At 43.2% G+C, this 22,180-nt stretch overlaps 1 protein-coding gene across 2 annotated transcripts in view; it reads left to right on the forward strand.

The window, feature by feature from the left end:
- The first annotated feature begins 1,645 nt into the window (after window positions 1-1,645).
- XYLB (xylulokinase) overlaps window positions 1,646-22,180 on the forward strand; it is a 155,030-nt gene continuing 134,495 nt past the window's right edge. Inside the window, exons 1-3 of one of the 2 annotated variants that reach the window (XM_083377001.1) lie at window positions 1,646-1,797; window positions 6,147-6,229; window positions 10,256-10,325. In XM_083377001.1, the coding sequence (XP_083233127.1) occupies window positions 1,744-1,797; window positions 6,147-6,229; window positions 10,256-10,325 (207 nt within the window). In that variant the 5' untranslated portion in view covers window positions 1,646-1,743. Of the gene's footprint in view, window positions 1,798-6,146; window positions 6,230-10,255; window positions 10,326-10,908; window positions 10,993-22,180 lie in introns of those variants that run through there. The other variant, XM_083377002.1, reaches the window with a different exon arrangement.

Genomic DNA, 22,180 nt, shown 5'->3' on the forward strand with positions numbered 1-22,180 from the left:
GTCCTTTTTGGTATTGGTGGGTTAATTCTATTGTACTAATGTCATGCCTTTAGAGCTTGGGTGGGGTATGTAGATTTTAGGGGTCTTTGTCTTTCTAATCTCATCAGCTTCTAGCTTCTTGGCTCCAACCTCCCTGAAAGGATTACTGAATTTTCATTTCTGCAAAGCTGACCTCTGCCAGGGTTTCTGGCTGAGTTATGGAAGGAGAAGTTTCTGCCTTTTAAGATCTTCTACATTATTCCTCTGGGAAAATATAATATTCTTTTTAATATTCCCCAAAATATTTCTTTCTCGGGGGGGGGGATGAGTATGCTGTACTCCCACAGTGTTTTTCCAAAAGGCAACTTGACTTTCTTGGTTTTTTTCCTCGAAAATGTTTTGCTTCTAATCCAAGTTTCTTCAGTTCAGTTAGAACTGAAGAAGTTTCTTAGGTGAGAAGCAAAACATTTGCAAAGAAAAAAAACAAAACTCCAAGAAAATCCAGTTCCTTTTTGGAAAAAATACATTTTGGATTTAGTCAAGTATTATCCACCATCTTGACTGTTTTGTGCCACGTCATGCGTTTCTATGATTTTTCTTAATGTTTTTTAAATCTTTTAAAATGTTTTTAATTTTTTGAGAAATGGAAAGAAACACAAAATATAAAAATGCATGCATTGCCAAAGAAAAGAAAAGCACACATATAAAGTGAAAAAAAGTGGAAAAAAAATACAACAAAAGGAAAATAAAGGTCTATTATTCTGGCTGTAAATAGTTACAAAATGTGTTTCAAAGTTACTGTATGTTGGAATTATTTCTTGTTGCCAGCAGTAGCGTAGTTGCTGTCTAAAGAAACATCAGGAGAAAATGTGACAGGAGGAAGAAGAGGAAGAATAATAGTTTTTCGATCCCAAATGTCTGCCTAATGTTTTTAAAGTCAGGACATAGGTAAGTAATACTAAATAACATTCTGATCCATTCCCTCTTGCAATCTTGTTTCTTATTTGGTCTCTGTATAACAGACATGTCAAACACAAGGCCCGGGGGCCGGATCCGGCCCGCGAAGTGGTTTCATGTGGCCCGCGAAGCCATCCTGGAAACAGTGAGGGAACGGCCCCCACTGCCTTGGCCCTGGCCCAGAGACCCTCCTTCTGCCAGAGACCCTCAGATCTGCCCCACTCCTGCCCAGGCCCCCATAGGCACCCTTGATGCGAACGATATAGAGCTGGCCACGCCCACCCAGTAGGCCATACGCACTCTAGCCACGCCCACCCTGGCCATACCCACCCGGCCCCTTGAGGGCTACTGCAATGCTGATGCGGCCCTCAGTGAAATTGAGTTGGACACCCCTGTTTTAATTGTTGGTTCTACTGTATGCCCCTGAAAGCTACTTAGAGTGAAATGGGCGGCCATGATAGACAGACAGAGTGATTTAATTTTCATTTTTGTTTAACTTCTGCTTCTAGCATCGCTCCAAACAGACAGGTTGTGCGCGCCAGTTCCCTTTCACACTCGGGCACCCGTGCGCTCTCATAGTGGCCGGGGAATTGAACGTGGAAAGCCTTGCATAGTCCGGACCGATGTGTGGGCGGGGCGGCCGAGGGGCGTGCAATCCGGATCCTGCACCACTGCTCCGGAGAAGGCAGCCAGCAGGGAGCGCGGCGTTTGGCGCTGCAAAGGAGGCGTCGTCGTCGTCCGGAGCTGCTTCAACGTCGCCCGCGGCGCCTCCCACCGCGCTCACCGAGAAGAGGAAGCGGAGTCGTCATGGCCTCGTCTCCTGGGCTCTGCTTCTTGGGGTGGGACTTCAGCACCCAGCAGGTACCGAGCAGGAGGCGTCGGTGGCGGCAGCAGCTGGGCAGGCTGCAAAGAGCCGTTCCTCCGGTAGCAGCCGCGGGGCTCAGCTGTCTTCTCTCCAGAAGCGCCAAGCGCGCGCGGAGCAGGGAGGCTAACCGCGCGGCTCGTACAGCGCCTCGCAGTGCAGATCCCATCATTCCCCGGCACACGGGATGGGAGATATAGCCTGACGTCCCAGACGGCGTTTACTCGGGAAGGCTGGTTTAAAAATAGAACTGGAACTCATTTTAGTTTTTGGTAGAAAATGTACTTTTTTAGCCAAGCTCCCCCCCATGAGACGCAAGATCTCTCTCATTCTGCCTCTTCTCTGATGTTAAAGCGTAAAAATAGTACCGCACGTGAAATTTAAAAGGCAAAGATAAATTTTAAAGATATTTAAATAAATAATCGTTATTTATTAATTGAATAATAAATATAATCTTTCCCTCTCGTTCTTCCTCAACGGGGGGGTGGGGGTGTGGGTCCCTGGGTTGCTAGACCTTCACTTCCCCCAAGCACTCTGCACATGTTCAGTGCACTGAGGTCCTGATTCCAGGCTCTGTCAGATAAGTACACTTAGCTGGGAATCTTAAATTTTCTCCATGTCCTTCAGTTAAAAACCCAAACAGTTAGCAATTGACATATATGATTAACTTGGTTTAGAGTCAAAATATAATGGAGGAAAGTTTGTAGGTGTTTTTGCTGAGATTTCTGCTCCAGTTTCACCCCTGCAGTACATAGGATTGCAACATTGTTGAGAGGTGAGATTCAAGTAAGAATCTGTTTACGATAAAAATCCTTTGTTTCAGTTTCCATGTGTACAGCAATATTATTTAAACGTGGCAACTTTTAAGATGTGAGGACTTCAACTCCCAGAATTCCCCAACAAGCATCCTGGCTAGGGAATTCTGGGAGTTGAAGTTCTCACGTCTTAAAAGTTGCCAAGTTTGAAAAGCACTAATCTAACGCGGTGGCTCAGTGGGTTAGGACGCTGAGCTTGTCGATCAGAAGGTCGGCAGTTTGACGGGTCGAATCCCGAGTGCCGCGTAGCAGAGTGAGCGCCTGTTACTCGTCCCAGCTTCTGCCAACCTAGCAGTTCAAAAGCACGTAAAAATGCAAGTAGAAAAATAGGGACCACTCCGGTGGGAAGGTAACAGCGTTCCGTGTGCCTTTGGCGTCTAGTCATGCCGGCCACATGACCACGGAGACGTCCTCGGACAAGGGCTGGCTCTTTGGCTTTGAAACGGAGTTGAGCACCGGCCCCTAGAGTCGGAAACGACTAGCACGCATGTGCAGGGGAACCTTTACCTTTACCTTTTTTAGTACTCCACTGTTATTTTTGATAGGTTAAACTGCAGCCAAAATTTCAAAAGACGTTGCTGCCAATTCTGCTACTATCTATATCTGCAAATGTGTATTTCTGGTTTTGACTGGAGATTTTTTTTTCTCAAAGAGAAAAAGAGAATTCCAAAGGAGCATTATAGTACTGCTTGGAAAAATTCTTAAGACATGATTCTGTTTGCCTTCATATCTGTATTTTAAAGTACTCTCTGTTTGTTCAGAAAGGATGAACTTCATACTTTTAAAATAATTTTCATCCTCTAGTAAGGCAAACTCTGAAAAGTGAGCCATTTTAAGACTTCTTTAAGTTTACAAGCAAACCCAACTTGAACTCGCTGAGCTGTGACATACTCAGATGAGGAACCAAAGGTTAACTATGCAGTTAACTGCTATAGATTTCTTAATAGGTTAATATCCGTTAGACCAAAACAAACTAAAATTAGACAGAAAGTGCATGTCACTTTATAAATTCGTCTTGCACATACATTCTGGATCTTCTCTGAAGGGCAGGTTATGTAAACCACCTTCTCTCTGTGTATCCTATGCTTTAAAGACTGTGTATCTTGTGAAAAGAATCTACAATTATTTTATTCAAAGAGAATATCCAGCTGGCAAAGGCCACAAAAAATTAAAAATACTTCTGCAAAGCAGCTAACTCACTTTCACACAATGAAGGCTGAGCCATATGTGGCCTCAGGAGCCCTCCAGAATTGTAATTTAGAGTAAGGGAAAATATTAAATTCATGGCTAGGAACTGACCATATTTACTGCAAGCAGCTAGTTTAACTTTGATAGAAAATGGAATGAGTTCTTGGACTAATCTTGAAAAAAGCTAAGCAGGTTTAGATCTGATTAAAACTTGGATAGGTGACACCTGGAGACCTTAGGAGTAATAGGTTAGATCTAAAACAGGGGTCTTCAAACTTGGCCCTTTTATGACTTGTGGACTTCAACTCCCAGAATTCCTCAGCCTGCATGCCTGGCTGAAGAATTCTGGGAGTTGAAGTCCACAAGTCATAAAAGGGCCAAGTTTGAAGACCCCTGATCTAAAAGGTTGGGGCTCCAGTTGCTTCATTGTAGGATTGCTTTTTCTTATCAGCCTTGTGGCTTCTGGGTCTTGTGGATTTTTTTTTTATGTGTGGGTAGGTGACTATCACTGTGTGGAAGACTTTCCATGAGGTCAATACAGTATTTTCTTCTGTGTAGCCTCAATTTCCCTAAGGTAGTCCTTGACTTATTTGACAATTGGGGTTGGAATTTTGGTCATATGTCAGTGCAGTTATAAATTGAGTCATCATTGGATCCAATTCTACATCGATATTTACCATGGTTGGAAAGCAAATCACGGCAGTTATTAAGCAAATCACATAGTTGTTAAACAAACCCAGCTTCCCCAATGAATGTTTTTTGTCAGAAGGTTGCAAATCATAACCACATGGATGGGCACAGTGTGCTGCATCCTGTTGTAAATGCAACCTGGTTGCCACGGGCCTGAATTACCAGTTGTCTTTCGGGTGAGGTTCAAGGTGTTGGTTATGACCTTTAAGGCCCTACATGGCATGGGTCCGGGATACCTCGGGGACCACCTGCTGCCGGCATCGACTCCCCTCCGCCCTGTGCGTTCCCACAGAGAGGGCCTCCTCAGGGTGCCGCCAGTCAGGGAATGTCGACTGGTGGCCCCCAGGGGGAGGGCATTCTCTGTGGGGGCTCCGGCATTATGGAATCAACTGCCGGTGGAGCTCCGGATGGCACCAGACCTCCGAACTTTCCGTCGGGGCCTGAAGACCCACCTGTTCGAATTAGCTGGTCTGGCCTGATGGGGGATTATGGGTTTTTAATTGTTTTTAATTTGTACCACTGTTTTATTGGGCATGGGTTTAATTCCTTTTTTAATTTTTGTATTCTCTTTTTGATATATGCCCTGTGAACCGCCCTGAGTCCCTACCAAGGAGAAGGGCGGTATATAAATCAAATAAACTATAACTATAACTATAACATGTCTGCAGAGATGGTTTCCAGCAAAAATTGCCCATTCAGAAGAATAGATTTGCTCAACGTGATGTAGAAGATGAGTAGGCTGAGCCCGAGGGCAGGGTCAAACACATCCTCATCCCCCCAAAAGTGACCTAAGTCCAGCCCCCCCCCTTGAAGTCCGTTGACTCTTTATCTAGCACCAATTTGCATCTCTTCTGGCTCCAGGTTTTCTCGCACTTATGAGTTGCTTAAAGCAGGAGTCTTCAAACTTGGCCCTTTTATGACTTGTGGACTTCAACTCACAGAATTCCTCAGCCAGCATGCCTGACTGAGGAATTCTGGGAGTTGAAGTCCACAAGTCATAAAAGGGTCAAGTTTGAAGACCCTGGCTTAAAGAACATGTGATACGTTTTACAGCCTTAATGACTCACTTTACAACTGTTGTAAATACAGCTGTAAAATTGAATCCAGTCACGTGCTTCAACTTATGACCGCAAAAATTGAAATTCCAGAGTCCATTGTGGTTGTAAATTGAGGACAATCGAGGACCACCTGTATGCAATGATAGGGAGAGGTAAAATAAAGTGTTGAATTATTTTCACTTTACTTTGTTAAAAAAAACAACCCAAAACTCCATCACAGCAGTATCCAAGATTGTCATCTTCTATTCCTCTCTTGACATGAGCAGAAGAAAAAATCGATAGCTGTCTACCACAAATTCATGTTTTAAAATTTGGGTTTTGTGAAAAGCAATTGTAAAAGAAGAGCTTGATCATGCAGAAATAAAGCCTGGGGACACTGATTGGAAATGGTGAAATATTTTTCCAACCCAATCATGAGGATTTCAATCTCTTTTTGGTGAGGCTCTAATTTGCACCCGAGAAATAGGACATCAATCAACAATCCATGCTTTATGATCGTGGGAGGAAGCCAGCATGAAGTATCACTTTCTAGCGACTGATCATGTAGAAATGATTGCTTCTTCCGAATTCAGAATTAACAACTTGTTCTTTCTCCAGCTGAAAGTAATTGCGGTTGATGAACAGTTGAGAGTCATCTATGAGGACAGTATTAATTTCGACAAAGATCTGCCAGAATTTGGGTACGTTTTTCTTCCTTTTGCATTTCATCCAACATAACTGATACAAACTGGGTTGGTTTTCTTTGGATAAAGAAAATCCTGGGATTTGCAATCCCAACACATCTGGAAAATGCATTTTCCAGATGTGTCAGGATTGCAACTCCCAGAATTCCCAGTTGGAAGATTGAGCTCAAAAGTTTCTCAACCTTGGCAACTCATATTCAATTTGAGAAGGAACACAATGTTTTCCTAGGCATATTTCCTTGTTTATGGATTTAGATGCTATTTTGGAACATCAACAATCTTGATGAATGACCTATCCCTGGAACAAATCTCTGTTGTTTTCCTTAACTTGGGTCAGCATGACATTGCACTTAAGATGACATCTGTCTGGGGTAATTAGCCAGATTTTCTGCTGACTAACTCCCAGGTGATGCTAGAGAACTATGCTGGTTCCCAGAACTATTATTTTTACAGTTTCTTGGAATAATATTTCTTCCCTTTTTTTTAAACCAACCATCTAAAACTGTAAGAAAAATTATCAAGAAAGCTGGCTGGGGAATTTTGAGAGTTGAAATCTATACTACTTAAAAAGTGCCAAAGTTGAAAAACATTGGACTAAGCTGGAATTCTGGGATTGTATCTACATTTATATGTTGCCTTTTCCTAAATATGCACTTCATATTTAGAGCAGTGTTCCAATATCTTAAGGGGGCTGCCACAAAGAAGAGGAGGGACAACCTATTCTCCAAAGCACCTGAAGGCAGGACAAGAAGCAACGGATGGAAACTAATCAAGGAGAGAAGCAACTTGGAACTAAGGAGACATTTCCTGACAGTGAAAACAATTAATCAGCGGAACAACTTGCCTCCTGAAGTTGTGAATGTTCCAACCCAGGTTTTCAAGAAGAGATTGGACAACCATTTGTCTGAAATAGTATAGGGTTTCCTGCCTGAGCAGGGGGTTGGACTAGATGACCTCCAAGGTCCCTTCTGTTATTTGAATGTTGTATTCTTACTTCTTAATGTTGTATTTTTACTTCTTAATGAGAGATTACTTAGGGGATATACTTCCAGATTGGATATATCTTTCTCATCATTCTCTCTCCTTTTGCATAATTATGTTTCTCTATTGCTCTATTGCTCAAGACCCAGCATTACTTTTTTTTATTCTGCCCATCTGCAGAGCATTGTGTCATTGTGAGTGTGCTGTAACAAAAACAAGAGACCCAGTTTCTAGTTTTTCCATAGGCGTGGAAGCCTGTTGGGGGACTTCGATCCAGTTACTTCTTCTCACTAAGAATTATCAGAGGTGGAAGGGACCTTGGAGGTCTTCTAGTCCAATCCTATACGATTCCAGACAAATGGCTACCCAGTGTCTTCTTAAAAATCTCCAGTGATGCAGTCAGTGTGGCAAAATGGGGAAGCTGCTGGATTTATTTATTCGCTTATTAAATTTATATGCCACCCTTCTCACCAAGAGGTGACTGAGGATGGCTTGCCACCAAATAAAAGCAACAAGATAAGGCATCAAAATAATACAATATTAAAAATGACTTAAAATTAACAAAGATGATAAGGAAGGGAGGCCTTATTTCAAGCCATTCACTACGTCCAGAATGTCAACGCTCCTATTTAGGCTGCAGGTCAATTGGCAGAGCCTGGACAGAATCAGGCCCTTTCAGAAGGAGAGGATCTCACCTGGGGTGGGGGTGGAGAGCTATGTTCCAGAAACCAGGAACCATGGAAGAAAAGTCTCTTCTTCTGGACCTCCCCCCAGCTGGAATTCCTTGACTGATGGTGCAGGTGGCATGGGCGAGACAGTTTCCCATATAACCTGTATCCATACCTAAAGGTTCTGTTGTTAGTTGCGAAGTCGTGTCCGACCCATCGCGACCCCATGGACAATGTTCCTCCAGGCCTTCCTGTCCTCTACCATCTTCTGGAGTCCCTTTAAGCTCAGGCCTCCTGCTTCAGTGACTCCATCCAGCCACCTCATTCTCTGTCGTCCCCTTCTTCTCTTGCCCTCAACCTTTCCCAGCATTAGGCTCTTCTCCAGTGAGTCCTTCCTTCTCATTAGGTGGCCAAAGTATTTGAGTTTCAACTTCAGGATCTGGCCTTCTAAAGAGCAGTCAGGGTTGATCTCCTCTAGGACTGACCGGTTTGATCACCTTGCAGTCCAAGGGACTCGCAGGAGTCTTCTCCAGCACCATAGTTCAAAGGCCTCAATTCTTTGGTGCTCAACCTTTCTTATGGTCCAGCTTTCACTGCCATACATTGCAACTGGGAAGACCATAGCCTTGACTATATGCACGTTTGTTGTCAGGGTGATGTCTCTGCTTTTTAGTGTGCTGTCTAGATTTGCCATGGCTTTCCTCCCCAGGAGCAAGCGTCTTTTAATTTCTTGGCTGTAGTCCCCATCTGCGGTGATCTTGGAGCCCAGGAAAATAAAATCTGTCACTTCCTCCATTTCTTCCCATCTATTTGCCAGGAATTGAGAGGGCCGGATGCCACGATCTAGTCCTAGTCTAATTCATGATCTAGGTTCTAGTCCTGTCTAATTCATAAAAGCCAGCTGAGTATCTCTGAGCCAGTAACTTCCTCTTAGTCAATGGCCAGAAAGACCTGGGTTCTAGTCCCCGCTTAAGCCTGGGAAACCTGCTGGGTGGCCTTAGGCCAGCCAAGTTCTCTTGTCCCTTTTGCCAGACTCTCTGATAAAGCCAGACAGGACCATCATCACATTATTGATTGATAGCTACACTGTAAGAACTAAGTGAGCACAGAATAAGTGGTTCTTACATCTAATACGTACAGTGCTTAAGAAGAACATCAACAACTCCTTTCTGTTGTCCATTGGAAATAACACACAGTGCTTGGGAACAACCCTTCTCTGTTTGAGTAAAATGTTTTGTCCTTCTCAGTTCTCGCACTTTTCTGTGCTAGGAGCAGGTGAAAAAAACCCCTATGTTTTTCATCCCTCTTTTGTTGTTGTATCTGACTCTTGATGACTTTATAGGCAAATGCTGCATATGTTACCCTGTCAAGCACAGCTTCTGTCGGTTGCTGGATATTCATCTTTGTATCAGCTTTCAGGGTATCAAACCAGCAAGTTCTTTATTTGCCTTTTCTTCTTGTTCCCCTAACCCAGGGGTAGGCAACCTTGGCTCTTTTATGACTCGTGGACTTCAACTCCCAGAATTCCTGAGCCAGCCATGCTGAGGGGAAAGGGAGAGGTTTCCAAGCTGAGCCATGCTGGCTCAGGAATTCTGGGAGTTGAAGTCCACGAGTCATAAAAGAGCCAAGGTTGCCTACCCCTGGCCTAGGCATAGGCTGCTTTATGCCTCGTGGACTTCAACTCCCAGAATTCCTGAGCCAAGCCATCCTGAGGGGAAAAGGAGAGGTTTCCAAGCTGAGCCATGCTGGCTGAGGAATTCTGGGAGTTGAAGTCCATGAGTCATAAAAGAGCCAAGGTTGCCTACCTCTGCCCTATACCATTCCTAGCATCATTGACTTCTCCAATGAATGGCCAAAGTAAATCAGGTGTAGTTTTGTGATTTTGGCTTGTACTGAAGGGACTGGTTTTATACGTACAATCCAGCGTTTCTCTGTTCCTTGCTCTGGCTGTCCATGGTACACCCAATAATTTACTACCAGCACCCTAGTTCAAAAGGATCCATTTTTCTTTAATCAGCCATTGTTAGTGTCCATCTCTTATATCCATACATCATTATATGGAAGACTGTTGCTCTAATTAGCCTCTTTTGGAGGGTTTAAAATAATAGCATACCTATTTGATAGTTCTGGAGACTGGAAGATGTGTTAGTTCAAAAAAAATATAGCCCTTTGGTTTTATTTACCGGCTCAAAGGTGCATTTTAATACAAGAAGAGAAAGTACACATTTTTTCAATACTGTAATTGGAAGTTATGAGTTTAGCTGTCCCTCTTATGCACAAGTCTTATCACTAGACAATTGTGTTTGGGGGGACCCAGAGCAGAAAAACAGGTTACTGTAATGCTACTCATTTTTAATATTCTTATTTTCTATAGCACTCAAGGTGGTGTTTACATACATGATGACAGATTATCAGTCTCTTCTCCTGTCTTAATGTGGATCAAGGTAAGAATTAATCTTTTGTTCATATTGCCAGTGCTTTTTGTACATGCCATCTTGTGGATTTGCTTTAGATTTATGCAATAAAAATCTATCAGACTCTTATTGTGCTGGCAAGGAAGAGAAACCCACTGTGGTATGTAGCTATTTCTTTTTATTTGGGAAACCCATGTAACTCCGGATTTTCAATTTGGATTTTTTTTTCTCTAAAGAAAAGAGCCTGGCATTGTTCCTATGGAATACAGTTTAATCCATGAGAAATTAGAAAGATTAGAAAGAAATTAGAAAGACTGTATGCCTAGCCCTGCTTTTATGTTTGGAGACAGGATTTATAAAAGTAGAAATGAAGGCATGGCTATTGTATTCAGATATTGGTTAAACGCCCACTTTCAGTCTGAATCATTCTGATACAACTTATAGATAGTCCTGAACCACAGTAGGAACCAGACAAATGTATTATTAAATTGTGTGTAATCATTAAGTGAAGTATTACATGACCACACTCGATTTTATAACACTTGCTATGGCCATTAAGTGAATCACTGGATATTAAGTGAGGCATGACCATGAATTTGACTTTCTCTGTCAGCTTCCCCATTGATTTTGCACAACAGAAGCCCACTTGGAAGGTCGCAAATGGTGATCATGAGATTGTGTGGACAGTGCAACGATTGTAAGTGTGAAACTTGGTCATATACTACATTTTTCCAGCAAGATGAAAACTGTAAACTTGAATGCATTTGGGTCAATATAAAAGGAGAAAAAATGACATTGCCATAGGTGTATACTACAGGCTGCCCAACCAAGCAGAGGAAATAGATGAACTTTTTGCTAGTCAGCTAACTAAGTTATGTGGGAAGCGCATCACAATAGTAATGGGGGACTTTAATTACCCTGATATCAACTGGGAGACAAACTCTGCACCAAGTGGAAGATCAAACAGATTCCTGACAAACCTAGCAGACAACTTTCTCTCCCAAAAAGTAGAGAAGGGAACTAGGGGATTAGCCATATTAGATTTAATTCTCACTAACAGAGATGAAATGATAGAAAGTGTCGAAGCCACAGGAACCTTGAGGGGAAGTGATCATGCAATATTGGAATTCAACATTCTGGAAGCACAAGCAATAGAACACAGCCAAACGAGAGTCTTGGACTTTAAAAGAGCTAATTTCAATAAACTTAGAGAGACCTTGGGAAGAATTCCATGGATGAGAATCCTAAAGGGGAAAACAACGCAAGAAGCTTGGGAAATTTTGAAAAGTGAGATAATAAAGGCCCAGTCTAGCACAATACCAACAAAGAAGAAAAATAACAGCTCTCAAAAGAAACCAGCATGGCTGCATAAAGAACTCTCTGATAAACTGAAAGATAAAAAGGTCAAGTATAAGAAGTGGAAAGAGGGGCACATAACTAAGGCAGAATATCAGCAAACAGCCTGTGCCTGCAAAGATGAAGTGAGGAAAGCTAAGGCTCAAAATGAACTAAGGCTTGCGACCAGAGTCAAAAATAACAAAAAAAAGTTTCTTTCAACATATAAAAAACAAGAAAAAAGTCAAGGAAATGATAGGTCCATTAGTAGGGGAAATTGGCAAGAAGGTGACAAGCAACAGGGAGAAAGCAGAACTATTTAACTCGTTTTTTGCATCTGTCTTTACACAAAGGGAAAAAACAGTCCAACCTACCAAAAACAGTGCCATAAAAAACAGAATAGAAACGCAAGTTAAGATAGGCAAGAAAATGGTGTGAGCACCTGTCCAGCCTAGATGAGTTCAAATCACCAGGACCAGATGGATTACACCCCAAAGTTCTCAAGGAACTGGCAGACGTGATCTCAGAACCACTGAACTATATTTTTCAAAGATCCTGGAGCACTGGGGAACTACCAGAGGAGTGGAAGAGAGCTGATGTAGTTCCCATATGCAAAAAAGGGGAAAACTACAGACCTATCAGCCTGACCTCAATACCTGGGAAGATTCTGGAAAAGATAATCAAACAACAAATCAGTGAACACCTTGATGCAAACAAAGTTATCACTAAAAGCCAACATGGGTTTGTCAACAACAGATCATGCCAGACAAATCTTATTGCATTCTTTGACCAAGTGACAAAATTAGTGGATCAGAGGAATGCTGTAGATATAATTTACTTGGACTTCAGTAAGACATTTGACAAAGTAGCTCACAACCTACTACTTGATAAGATAGAAAAATGTGGGTTAGATAGCATCACCACCAGATGGATTCGTAGCTGGCTGACAGGCCGTACTCAGCGTGTGGTCCTCAATGGAACCGCATCTACATGGAAGGAAGTGTGTAGTAGGGTGCCCCAGGGCTCTGTTCTGGGCCCAGTGCTCTTCAACATCTACATCAACGATTTGGATGAGGGGATAGATGGGGAACTCATCAAAATTTGCAGACGACACGAAGCTGGCAGGAATAGCCAATACTCCAGAAGATAGGCTTAAGATACAGGAGGATCTGTACAGACTCGAACACTGGGCACTATCTAACAAAATGAAATTCAGTGGTGAAAAACTAAGGTTCTACATTTAGGCAGGGAAAATCAAATGCACAGGCATAGTATAGGTGGTACCTTGCTCAGTAGTAGTAACTGTGAGAGAGATCTCGGAGTCCTAGTGCACAATCACTTCAATATGAGCCATCAGTGTGCTGCAGCTGCCAAAAAAGCCAACACAGTGCTAGGCTGCATTAACAGAGGGATAGAATCAAGATCACGTGAAGTACTAATACCACTTTACAATGCCTTGGTAAGGCCACACCTGGAATACTGCATCCAGTTTTGGTAACCACGATGTAAAAAAGATGTTGAGACTTTAGAAAGGGTACAGAGAAGGGCAACAAAGATGATTAGAGGGCTGGAGGCTAAAACATATAGGGAACGGTTGCTGGAATTGGGTATGTGTAGTTTAACGAAGAGAAGGGTGGGGGGTGACATGATAGCAGTGTTCCAATATCTAAGGGGCTGCCACAAAGAAGAGGGAGTGAATCTCTTTTCCAAAGCACCTGAAGGCAGGACAAGAAGCAATGGATGGAAACTAGTCAAGGAGAGAAGCCACCTAGAACTAAGGAGAAACTTCCTGACAGTTAGAACAATTAACCAGTGGAACAACCTGCCTCCAGAAGTGGTGAACGTTCCAACACTGGAAGTTTTTAAGAAGAGACTGGCCAGCCATTTGTCTGAAATGGTAAAGGGTTTCCTGCCTGAGCAGGGGGTTGGACTAGATGACCTCCAAGGTCCCTTCCAACTTCTTCTTCTTCTTCTTCTTCTTCTTCTTCTTCTTCTTCTTCTTCTTCTTCTTCTTCTTCTTCTTCTTCTTCTTCTTCTTCTTCTTCTTCTTCTTCTTCTATTATTATTATTATTATTAAGTTGTAACTTTGAATGGTTGCTAAGCAAGAGGTTATAAGGCAAGGACTTATTCATCCTGTCTGATGAATATTAATTCCTCTAGGAAACCCAAAATAAATGACAAATTATATAAATTGGGATTCTCAAGTGAGATACTGACGCAGCTGGAACAAGATCAGACAACGGTAGCTCTTGAACAAGGAATATTCCTTCTTCGGGGCATAACATATTTCATCTTAAACCAAGATTATATCTGATCCAAGCAATACATTTTTGTCCATATGCTATTGTAACTTTACATTGTTGTGGTTTAAAATCTCACCGTAGAACAGAATTCAGCTACTTTCTTGGAGATTTAAGTGAACTGATCTGATATGGATAATTCTCGACTTAACATCCATTCATTTAGTGATCATTTGAAGTTACATCAGAACTGGAAAAATGGCTTAAAACCAGTTTTCACATGACCATTGCAGCACCCTCATGGTCAGGTGATCAAAACTTGGGTGCTTGACAATTGGTGCATATTTATGACCGATCACATGACTGTCCTGGGGTCATGTGATCGCCAGTTGTGACCTTCTGAGTCAGCTTCCGAGAAGCAAAGTCTCGGGAAAGCCAGATTCACTTAACAACTAAGATGGCGGCGCCTGGAATGGCTGCGGCTGCATTGGCTCTTGAAGGCGAATAGTTTTGGGAGGGATAGTAAGGGCTATAGGCCACATGATCAGGAAGATTTTAATGTGTTTGAGCAACATGGTGGAACTAAGGTAACATACGACATACGACCGACAATCTTTGCTGGCCTGGCGAGTTTCTAGTTGTTTTGGAACTGTTGGTGAGACCGTTAAAAGTCGTTGGCACTGTTTGAATTTGTTCTACCAGCAGCAAGATCTGACTGCTGGCCCAGTGATGGATTCTACTGCAAATCAGGGCTGTTTCCAGAGGAGGCAGAGGAGGAGAGAACCTGGAGCTTATGGGGCGAAGGAACTGGATGAGGCTGTCGGCAGGCCCAGAGGAAGAGAGAGAGGCTTTTGGAGGAGTTGGTGGGGGCGGCAGCAGCGTGCTCCAGGGGCGAAAAGAAGCAAGGCCTCTTTAAGGAAAGGGTGGAAGAGTCAGCATCAGAAAAAGGAAAGAAGGCGAGGTTGTCAGAATACAAGCGAATTTGAGGGCTAATCCACATGGAGCCCCATTTCCATCTGTCCTGTTTGCCATTGTTCACTCCCTAGAGACTAAAATGGACAATGTGAAATTTGAGCGGGCCCCGAACAAGGAGTATATATCGGAGGTGGTGACCCTTTGAGAGCTGTATGCCACGAAATTTCATTTTGATGTATGCCGATTGGTGTACATTCAAAGTGACAATAAAGTTATCATCATCAACTGCAATGATTCTCTTGACAACCATGACCAAAAATGGGGCACAACTCACCGTCTTGTTTAGCAATGAAAATTTTGGGCTTTGGTTGTAAAGTTATTACCAGTAATAGAAAAGGTTCTACTTCCTCTTCAGTCTGACCTAAACACTCAGCAAGTGACTTAGTTGTTGACTTGGAGTACCAGCTGTTGTAAAAAGGACAGTGCAGTAACACATGATCAGCTGTTTTGATGTCTTCATCCAAACATGGGTAAACCTCTGTTGAAGGAAAAGTCTTCATCATGGTTCAGTCCAGGCCGGGAATAAACAACATGGCGACTGCTTTAGAAAGAAGGTTGTAGTTTATTGGAGAGGAGAGCCAGACAGAAAGATGGCTCTGGAAGGAAAAAAAAGAGAGCACATGTAGTAGGGAGTGGGTTTTTATACCCTCTGAGGCTCTTGAGTTTGTTTCCTGTTCCTGTTTGAGGCTTTGTATTTCCTGTGTCATATACTTTGACCTGAGTGTGCCTTTTGGCATCTGTGGGTTAATCCTATTATGACCTGTCTTAGAGTTTGGGTGGGATATGCAGATTTTAGGTGTGAAAGGAATAAAAGTATTATTCAGAAATTTCTAATGAGTCTAAAAATTGAAGCAGAAGCCAACTGAAGATCAGAAATAATATTTTATCTAAGTATTGACAGGTACAAATGTGAAAAGCAGAAGTTACAAATTGTAAGAGGAAATATCGAAACAACTATAGGAGACAGACTGTGGTAACAGAAAATGATAGGATATGGACAAAGGGGCTTCCTGGAACATGGGAAGGACAGTGGTTTTAGGCCGTCTGGAAAGTTTTATCGGATGATTAGGGAAGGGGCGTTGAGTGCGATAGGGGAGAGGGAATCTGCATCGGGGATAGGATATAAAAATGTGTCAAACAGCTCTGTAAGGTGTGGCTGAACTCCTTTGTGTGTTTCAGTCCACCAAGCCTTTGCAAACGCTTCTTTTGAAATAAAAAAATTGTTGCTGAAATTCCAAGTGAGTTTGTTTTGTTTTGGATCTTGAGCCACGTTCCAAACAGGTGTCTTTGTCATCTTAATCTCCTAGCTCACAGGTCTGCAACCCACAGCTCCGGAGCCGCATGCGGCTCTTTCAACCGTCTCCTGCGGCTCCCAGTCCTCTGCCATGTGCAGTCCAAAAAAAAAGTGGGACTAAAAAAGTTCAACCAATCAGTTCAAATATGCAGGGTAGGTGCATATCTCGCCTTGGCTCCACTCTTCAGTCGAACCCTGTTCTGCGCATGTGCGCATGTACGCACATGTGCACACATTTTTTGCGGCTCCCAGTTTTTCCTTTTGTGAGGGAACCGGTTCCGAGTGGCTCTTTCACTGTTTCAGGTTGCTGACCCCTGCACTAGCTGGATGGCTCCAACCTTCTGAAGGGATTATCACATCAGCATTTCTACAGAGCTGGTTTCTGCTTGAGGGAGGGAAACTTGGGGCTATTAAGAAAACTGGGCATGCGTTTCTGCCTCTTTAGGATCCTTTGAGGAAATATATTTTTCTGCCCTTTTAATATTTCCTTCTCGGGGGGGGGGCTGACTTCCCACACCTCGCTAGGTGTGGGATACTGTAGTACAGATAGTCAACTCAAAGTTCATTTAGTGACCATTTGAAGTTACTATGGCACTGAAGAAAGGGACTTCACACTTACAACCTTTGCAGCATCCCTATGGTTATGTGATCAAAATTCAGACCCTGGGCAACTGACTCATATTTATGACGGTTGCAGTGTCCCGGGGTTGTGTGAGCATGTTTTGTGACCTTCTGACGAGCAAAGTCAATGGGGGGAAGCCAGATTCACTTAACAACCGTGTTGCTAACTTAACAGCTGCAGTGATTCACTTAACATCTGTGTCAAGGAAGGTCGTAAAATGGGGCCAAACTCACTTAACAACCATTTCACTTAGCAACAGAACTTTTAGACTCAATTTTAAGTCGAGGACTATCTGCATTGTTCTTCCTGCACTAGAGATACTGGTAGTAAGATGGTATCTGTGTAAACAAGATAGCTCATCCCTTAGTGAACTGAAGCTTCTGGCTTTCCTGCCTTTGGGGATCTACCTTACTTAACCAGATGATCTGGACAAACACACGGTTTTTTGTTTGTCCTGGTGAGTGAATACTTTGATAGGCCTGGGCCAGAGACTGTTGCCAATTGAAGGGAAGTCCAGTGCATACAGATATTCTCCACCTCTGAATGCAGAGGTGGCCCCTGCTTGCCATGGGAATTTTCCTTGTAAGCTCACGGGAAGGCAGATATTTACACACACACACACACACACACACACACACAATGTGTCTAGAGGAATGGCATTTTTCTTCTTAATAAGACCTGCCATAGATTTCTGTAATTGGCTGCTTTGCACTATCTGTGTCATTAGATGATTCAGCTACTTCCTTCAGCATTATTAAAACTGGGCTATGCAAGGCACTAGTATGTTTGCCAGACAATCTATAATTTCTCTGTTTACTATCTCTCAATGTTCTTGAGATTTCCTTTGGTGATGCAGTTTTTCCCTGCTTCTTTAAATAGTTGCATTTTTATACCATTATTTAACCTAGCAGATGTGATCATTCCGAAATGATGTCAACATTTTGCCCTGATTGAAATGCAGTTTTCACATAATTACATCCTCTTCCCCATTTAATTCTTATCAAAGCTTTATTGGTCTTTTCCAAGTTTTAATCATGAACACTTTTTTTTAATGGAAGTTAAACCATTCTGGTTTCCATTTTGTCTGGATTATGTTTTTTTTTAACTATTGCAGCACCCCCTGGTCGGGGGATTAAAATTTGGACGCTTGGCAACTGGCTCATATTTATGATGGTTGCAGTGTCCTGGGGGTTATGTGATCCCCTTTTGTGAACTGGCAAACAAAGTCAAATGAGGAAGCCAGATTCACTTAACAACCATGTTACTGACTTAACAGCTGCAGTGATGCACTTAACAACTGCGGCAAGAAATGTAGTAAGTGGGGCAAAATTCACTTAACAACTGTCTTCTTAGCAAGAGAAATTTTGGGCTCAATTGTGGTCGTAAATCAAAGACTACCTGCATTGGAAGTCCCAAGGCAAGGAGCTCTGGGTGCTTGGGGGGGGGAGAATGGAGGCTTGGGGGGGGCAGTACAGAAAGGAGGATGCTGGCACAATGTAGTGTGAGGACAGGGAGGCCAACAGAACCAGAATCAGAACAAAGCTGGAAGGGACCTTGGAGGTCTTCTAGTCCAACCCCCTGCTTAAGCAGGAGATCCTATACTATTCTGGACAAGTGACTGTCCAGTCTCTTCTTAAAAACCTCCAGTGATGGAGCATTTACAACATCTGAAGGCAAGGTGTTCCACTGGTTGATTGTCCTCACTGTTAGGAAGTTTCTCCTTAATCCCAGGTTGCTTCTCTCCTTGATTAGTTTCCATCCATTGTTTCTTGTCTGGCCTTCTGGTGCTTGAGAAAATAAATTTACCCTCTTTTCTTTGTGGCAGCCCCTCAAATACTGGAAGACTGCTATCAGGTCCCCCCTATTCCTTTTTTTCTCTAGACTGGACATTTGCCAAATCCTGCCACCATTTTTCATAAGTTTTAGTCTCCAGGCCTTCAATCATCTTAATTGCTCTTCTTTGCACTTTTCCCAAAGTCCCAACATCGTTTTTTTGTAACATGGTGATCAAAACTGGATGCAGGATTCCAGGTGTGGCCTTCCTACAAGGCTTTATAAAGCGGTACTAATACTTCACGTAATTTTGCTTCTATGCCTCTGTTTATACAACTGAGAATTGTGTTAGCTTTTTTGTCTGCTGCCGCACGCTGCTGGCTCACGTCTAAGGGGTCGTCCACTAGAACGCCAAGGTCCCTCTCACATTTACTGTTTTTGAGCCAGGTTTCGCCTAATCTGTACTAGTAACAGAAGGAGTGGGGACTAGCTAGAGTAGACTAACATGTGACCATCTCTGCCAGATTCCCCATTGACTTTGTTTGTGGGAAGCCAGCAGGCATGGTTGCAGATGTTGATTAAATGACTGTGAGACTCTGCAACTGTAGAGTGCAAACTGTTGTAAAGTGCAAACTGGTTGCCTTGCACCTGAACAGTGATCACATGACTGCCAGTGCTACGCTCAGCACCATGATAAGTTTGAACCGTCAGTGAACAAGTGGTCATTAAATGAGGACCATCTGTACAGGTAACTTACCACCACAAACGAAACCAACATGTTGCTAAGTGAGAAATTCGTGAAGTGAGTTTTGCTCCATTTTACGACTTTTCTTGCCACATTTGTTAAGCGAATCACTGCAGTTGTTAAATTAATAATGCCATTGTTAAGTGAATCTGGTTTCCCCGTTACTTTGCTCGCCAGAAGGTCACATGATCCCAGGACACTGCAGCCGCCATAAATATGAAACAGTTATCAAGCATCCAAATGTAAATCATGTGACCCTGGGGATGCTGCAATGGTCATAAGTGCGAAAAATGATCATAAGTCACTTATTTAAGCACCCTTGCAACTTCTGTCAGTAAATGAACTATTGTAAATCGAGGACTATCTGTATTTCCTGAACTGAGTTTGGGTTCCCTTTGTAAGTTAAAATAGCTTTCTATCCCCTTTCTTTGAAAAAAAAAGATATTTCAAATAAAGGCAAAACTCACAATTGATAAACTGCTGCGAGCATTTGTGCAATGCAAGGGGAAGAAACAAAAGGAAGTGGGTAGAGGAACATTTTCAGATATACCTTTTTCTACCCACTTTCCCCCCAAAATAAATAAAAATGGAAGTTCACCCCTTGGTTTCACGGGCTCCACTGGTGCAGATGCATCTTGCTGATTTGATGTTGGCTGCACTCCATGTTGTCCAGCAGATGGTTCAATTCTGGCCACAGGCCTTTATAAATCTGTACAGCTGGAGGGCGCAGATGTCAGCATGGTTACTTTTCTCTGCAAGTGCTTGTCTTTCAAAGGTTGTGTGTGTTAAATAGCGGGTTCTTTGGCACAGGAATGAAGATGCGAAGCTGACTACAAGGTAACTCATAGTTTATTTCGTGCAGAAACTGTACTGGGGAAATGGCTGCAACTAGCCACAATATATAGTCTAGCCCCTAGGCGGCAGCCAATAGGTTTGAATCAACCATTGCTGCCTGGAGATAGCCAATTGCAGCATAGGAGACTTGTAATCTGGGTTGCTGGAGAGCCGTTAGCTGCTCCAGCAACCCATGTGGTATTCTTCAAGAGCCCAGTACGTAACAGTGTGGCTGTGGGAACGGGTTTTACCCGGGCATTTAACCACAGCTTTGCCATTTTGCTGCATTTGTTTGTATCCTGTTCGCTCAGCCAAATCCAAACTTCCAGAAAACTGGTTCTGCTTTCAGGTGAGCAAAGGCTGGGGAAGGAAAAGGAGGGATTGGAGCTGGTCCCCATGCAGGTAGTTCTCAACTTACAATGGCTCACTTAGTGACCATTCAAAGTTACAACAGCACTGAAAAAAGTGACATGATCATTTTTCACACTTATGGCAATTGCGGCATCCCTATGGTCACATGACCAAGATTCAGATGCTTGACAACTGGCTCATATTTATGACGGTTGCTCTATCCCGGAGTCATGTAATCCCCTTTTGTGACCTGGCGAGCAGTCAGTGGCGAATCCAGATTCACTTAACAACCATGTTACTCATTTAACAACTGCAGTGACTCATTTAACAACTGAGACAAGAAAGGCCATAAATTGGGGCAACATTCACTTAATAAATGTAACATAAACTTTGGGCTCAATTGTAAATCAGGAATTACTTGTATTTATAGAAAGAGAAGAGCAAATGGGTTGGGTCACCCTCCAAAGCTCTTCTCTTCTCCCTTCTGGGTGAAACAATATGCCTGACTGAGGAGATTAGCTTAACCTAGACCAGGGCTTTCCAACTTTTTCACCCATTGTACCACTTTTAGGATATGGCAACATCCGAGTACCACCAGTCACCTAGCAAGGTGTCAAAAACTTGATGACCAAAAAAAAAAAAAGGAAAAAAGTGATGAAGTACAGGTAGTCCTCGACTTACAACAGTTCACTTAGTGACTGTTTGTAGTTACAATGGCACTAAAAAAAGTGCCCCCCCAAGCCACAGCTGAGCAAGACACCTGCCTGCCCGCCCGGCGGCACTCTTCCTTCTGTCTGAGCTTTTCATTGTTGTGAGCTTTTCTGTTGAGGATTGGCAGTGGGGGTGGGGTGGGGGGTGTTTGGTTTTTATTTTCCCCCCTCTGCTGGGTGGTTGCAGCAGGTTTTGGTCGCTTCACGTGACCCTGGGACACTGTGACCGTCATAAATATGAATCAGTTGCCAAGCATCTGAGTGTAAATCACAAGACCCTGGGGATGCTGCAACATTCCAGCTGATTGGCACTTCTTCTGGGCTCAGCAGAAGCACCAGGATCAGTGCCGAGCTCCAGCTGGATCCTGGCACTGATCTTTGTGCTTCTGCTGAGCCCTTGACAGCTGTGCAGCTCCAGCCGTCTCTTGCTCAGACTTGTGTGGTGCTGCCACCGGTTCAGCTCATTCCCCCTCCCCCGCTACCTTTTCTAGGATGGTTGCGTACCGCCTGCCAGATGTCAATGTATCACCGGTGGTCCGCGTACCACTGGTTGGAAAGCTCTGACCTAGAACAGGAGTAGGCAACCTTGGTTCTTTTATGACTGGTGGACTTCATAGTGGTGACTGGTGACCTAGCATAGCTAGGTCAGGAATTCTGGGAGTTGAAGTCCACCAGTCATAAAAGCAGTGCTTTTTTTGTAAAAGAAAAAGGTGCCGGAACTCACACATGTCATACAACCTGCCTTGCCTACCCTACAAGGTTCCATCCAAAAAAGGTGCCGGAACTCCATTCTGAACGTTCTATGAGAAAAAAAGACCTGCATAAAAGAGCCAAGGTTGCCTACTCCTGACCTAGAATAATCCTGGGGCTCTTTGAGGATAAAGCTCCTTCTCTATCTCCCCAGCTCTGGCTGATTTATTTCAGTGTTTATTTGTTAAAGTTACAAGCTGTTTTAGGCCAAGTGATTATGCACTATTAGAGCCAACAGAGCAAGGAGACAAAATG

This window comes from Vipera ursinii, assembly GCF_947247035.1.
Source record: "Vipera ursinii genome assembly, chromosome: Z".
NCBI classification, from domain to species: Eukaryota; Metazoa; Chordata; class Lepidosauria; order Squamata; family Viperidae; genus Vipera; species Vipera ursinii.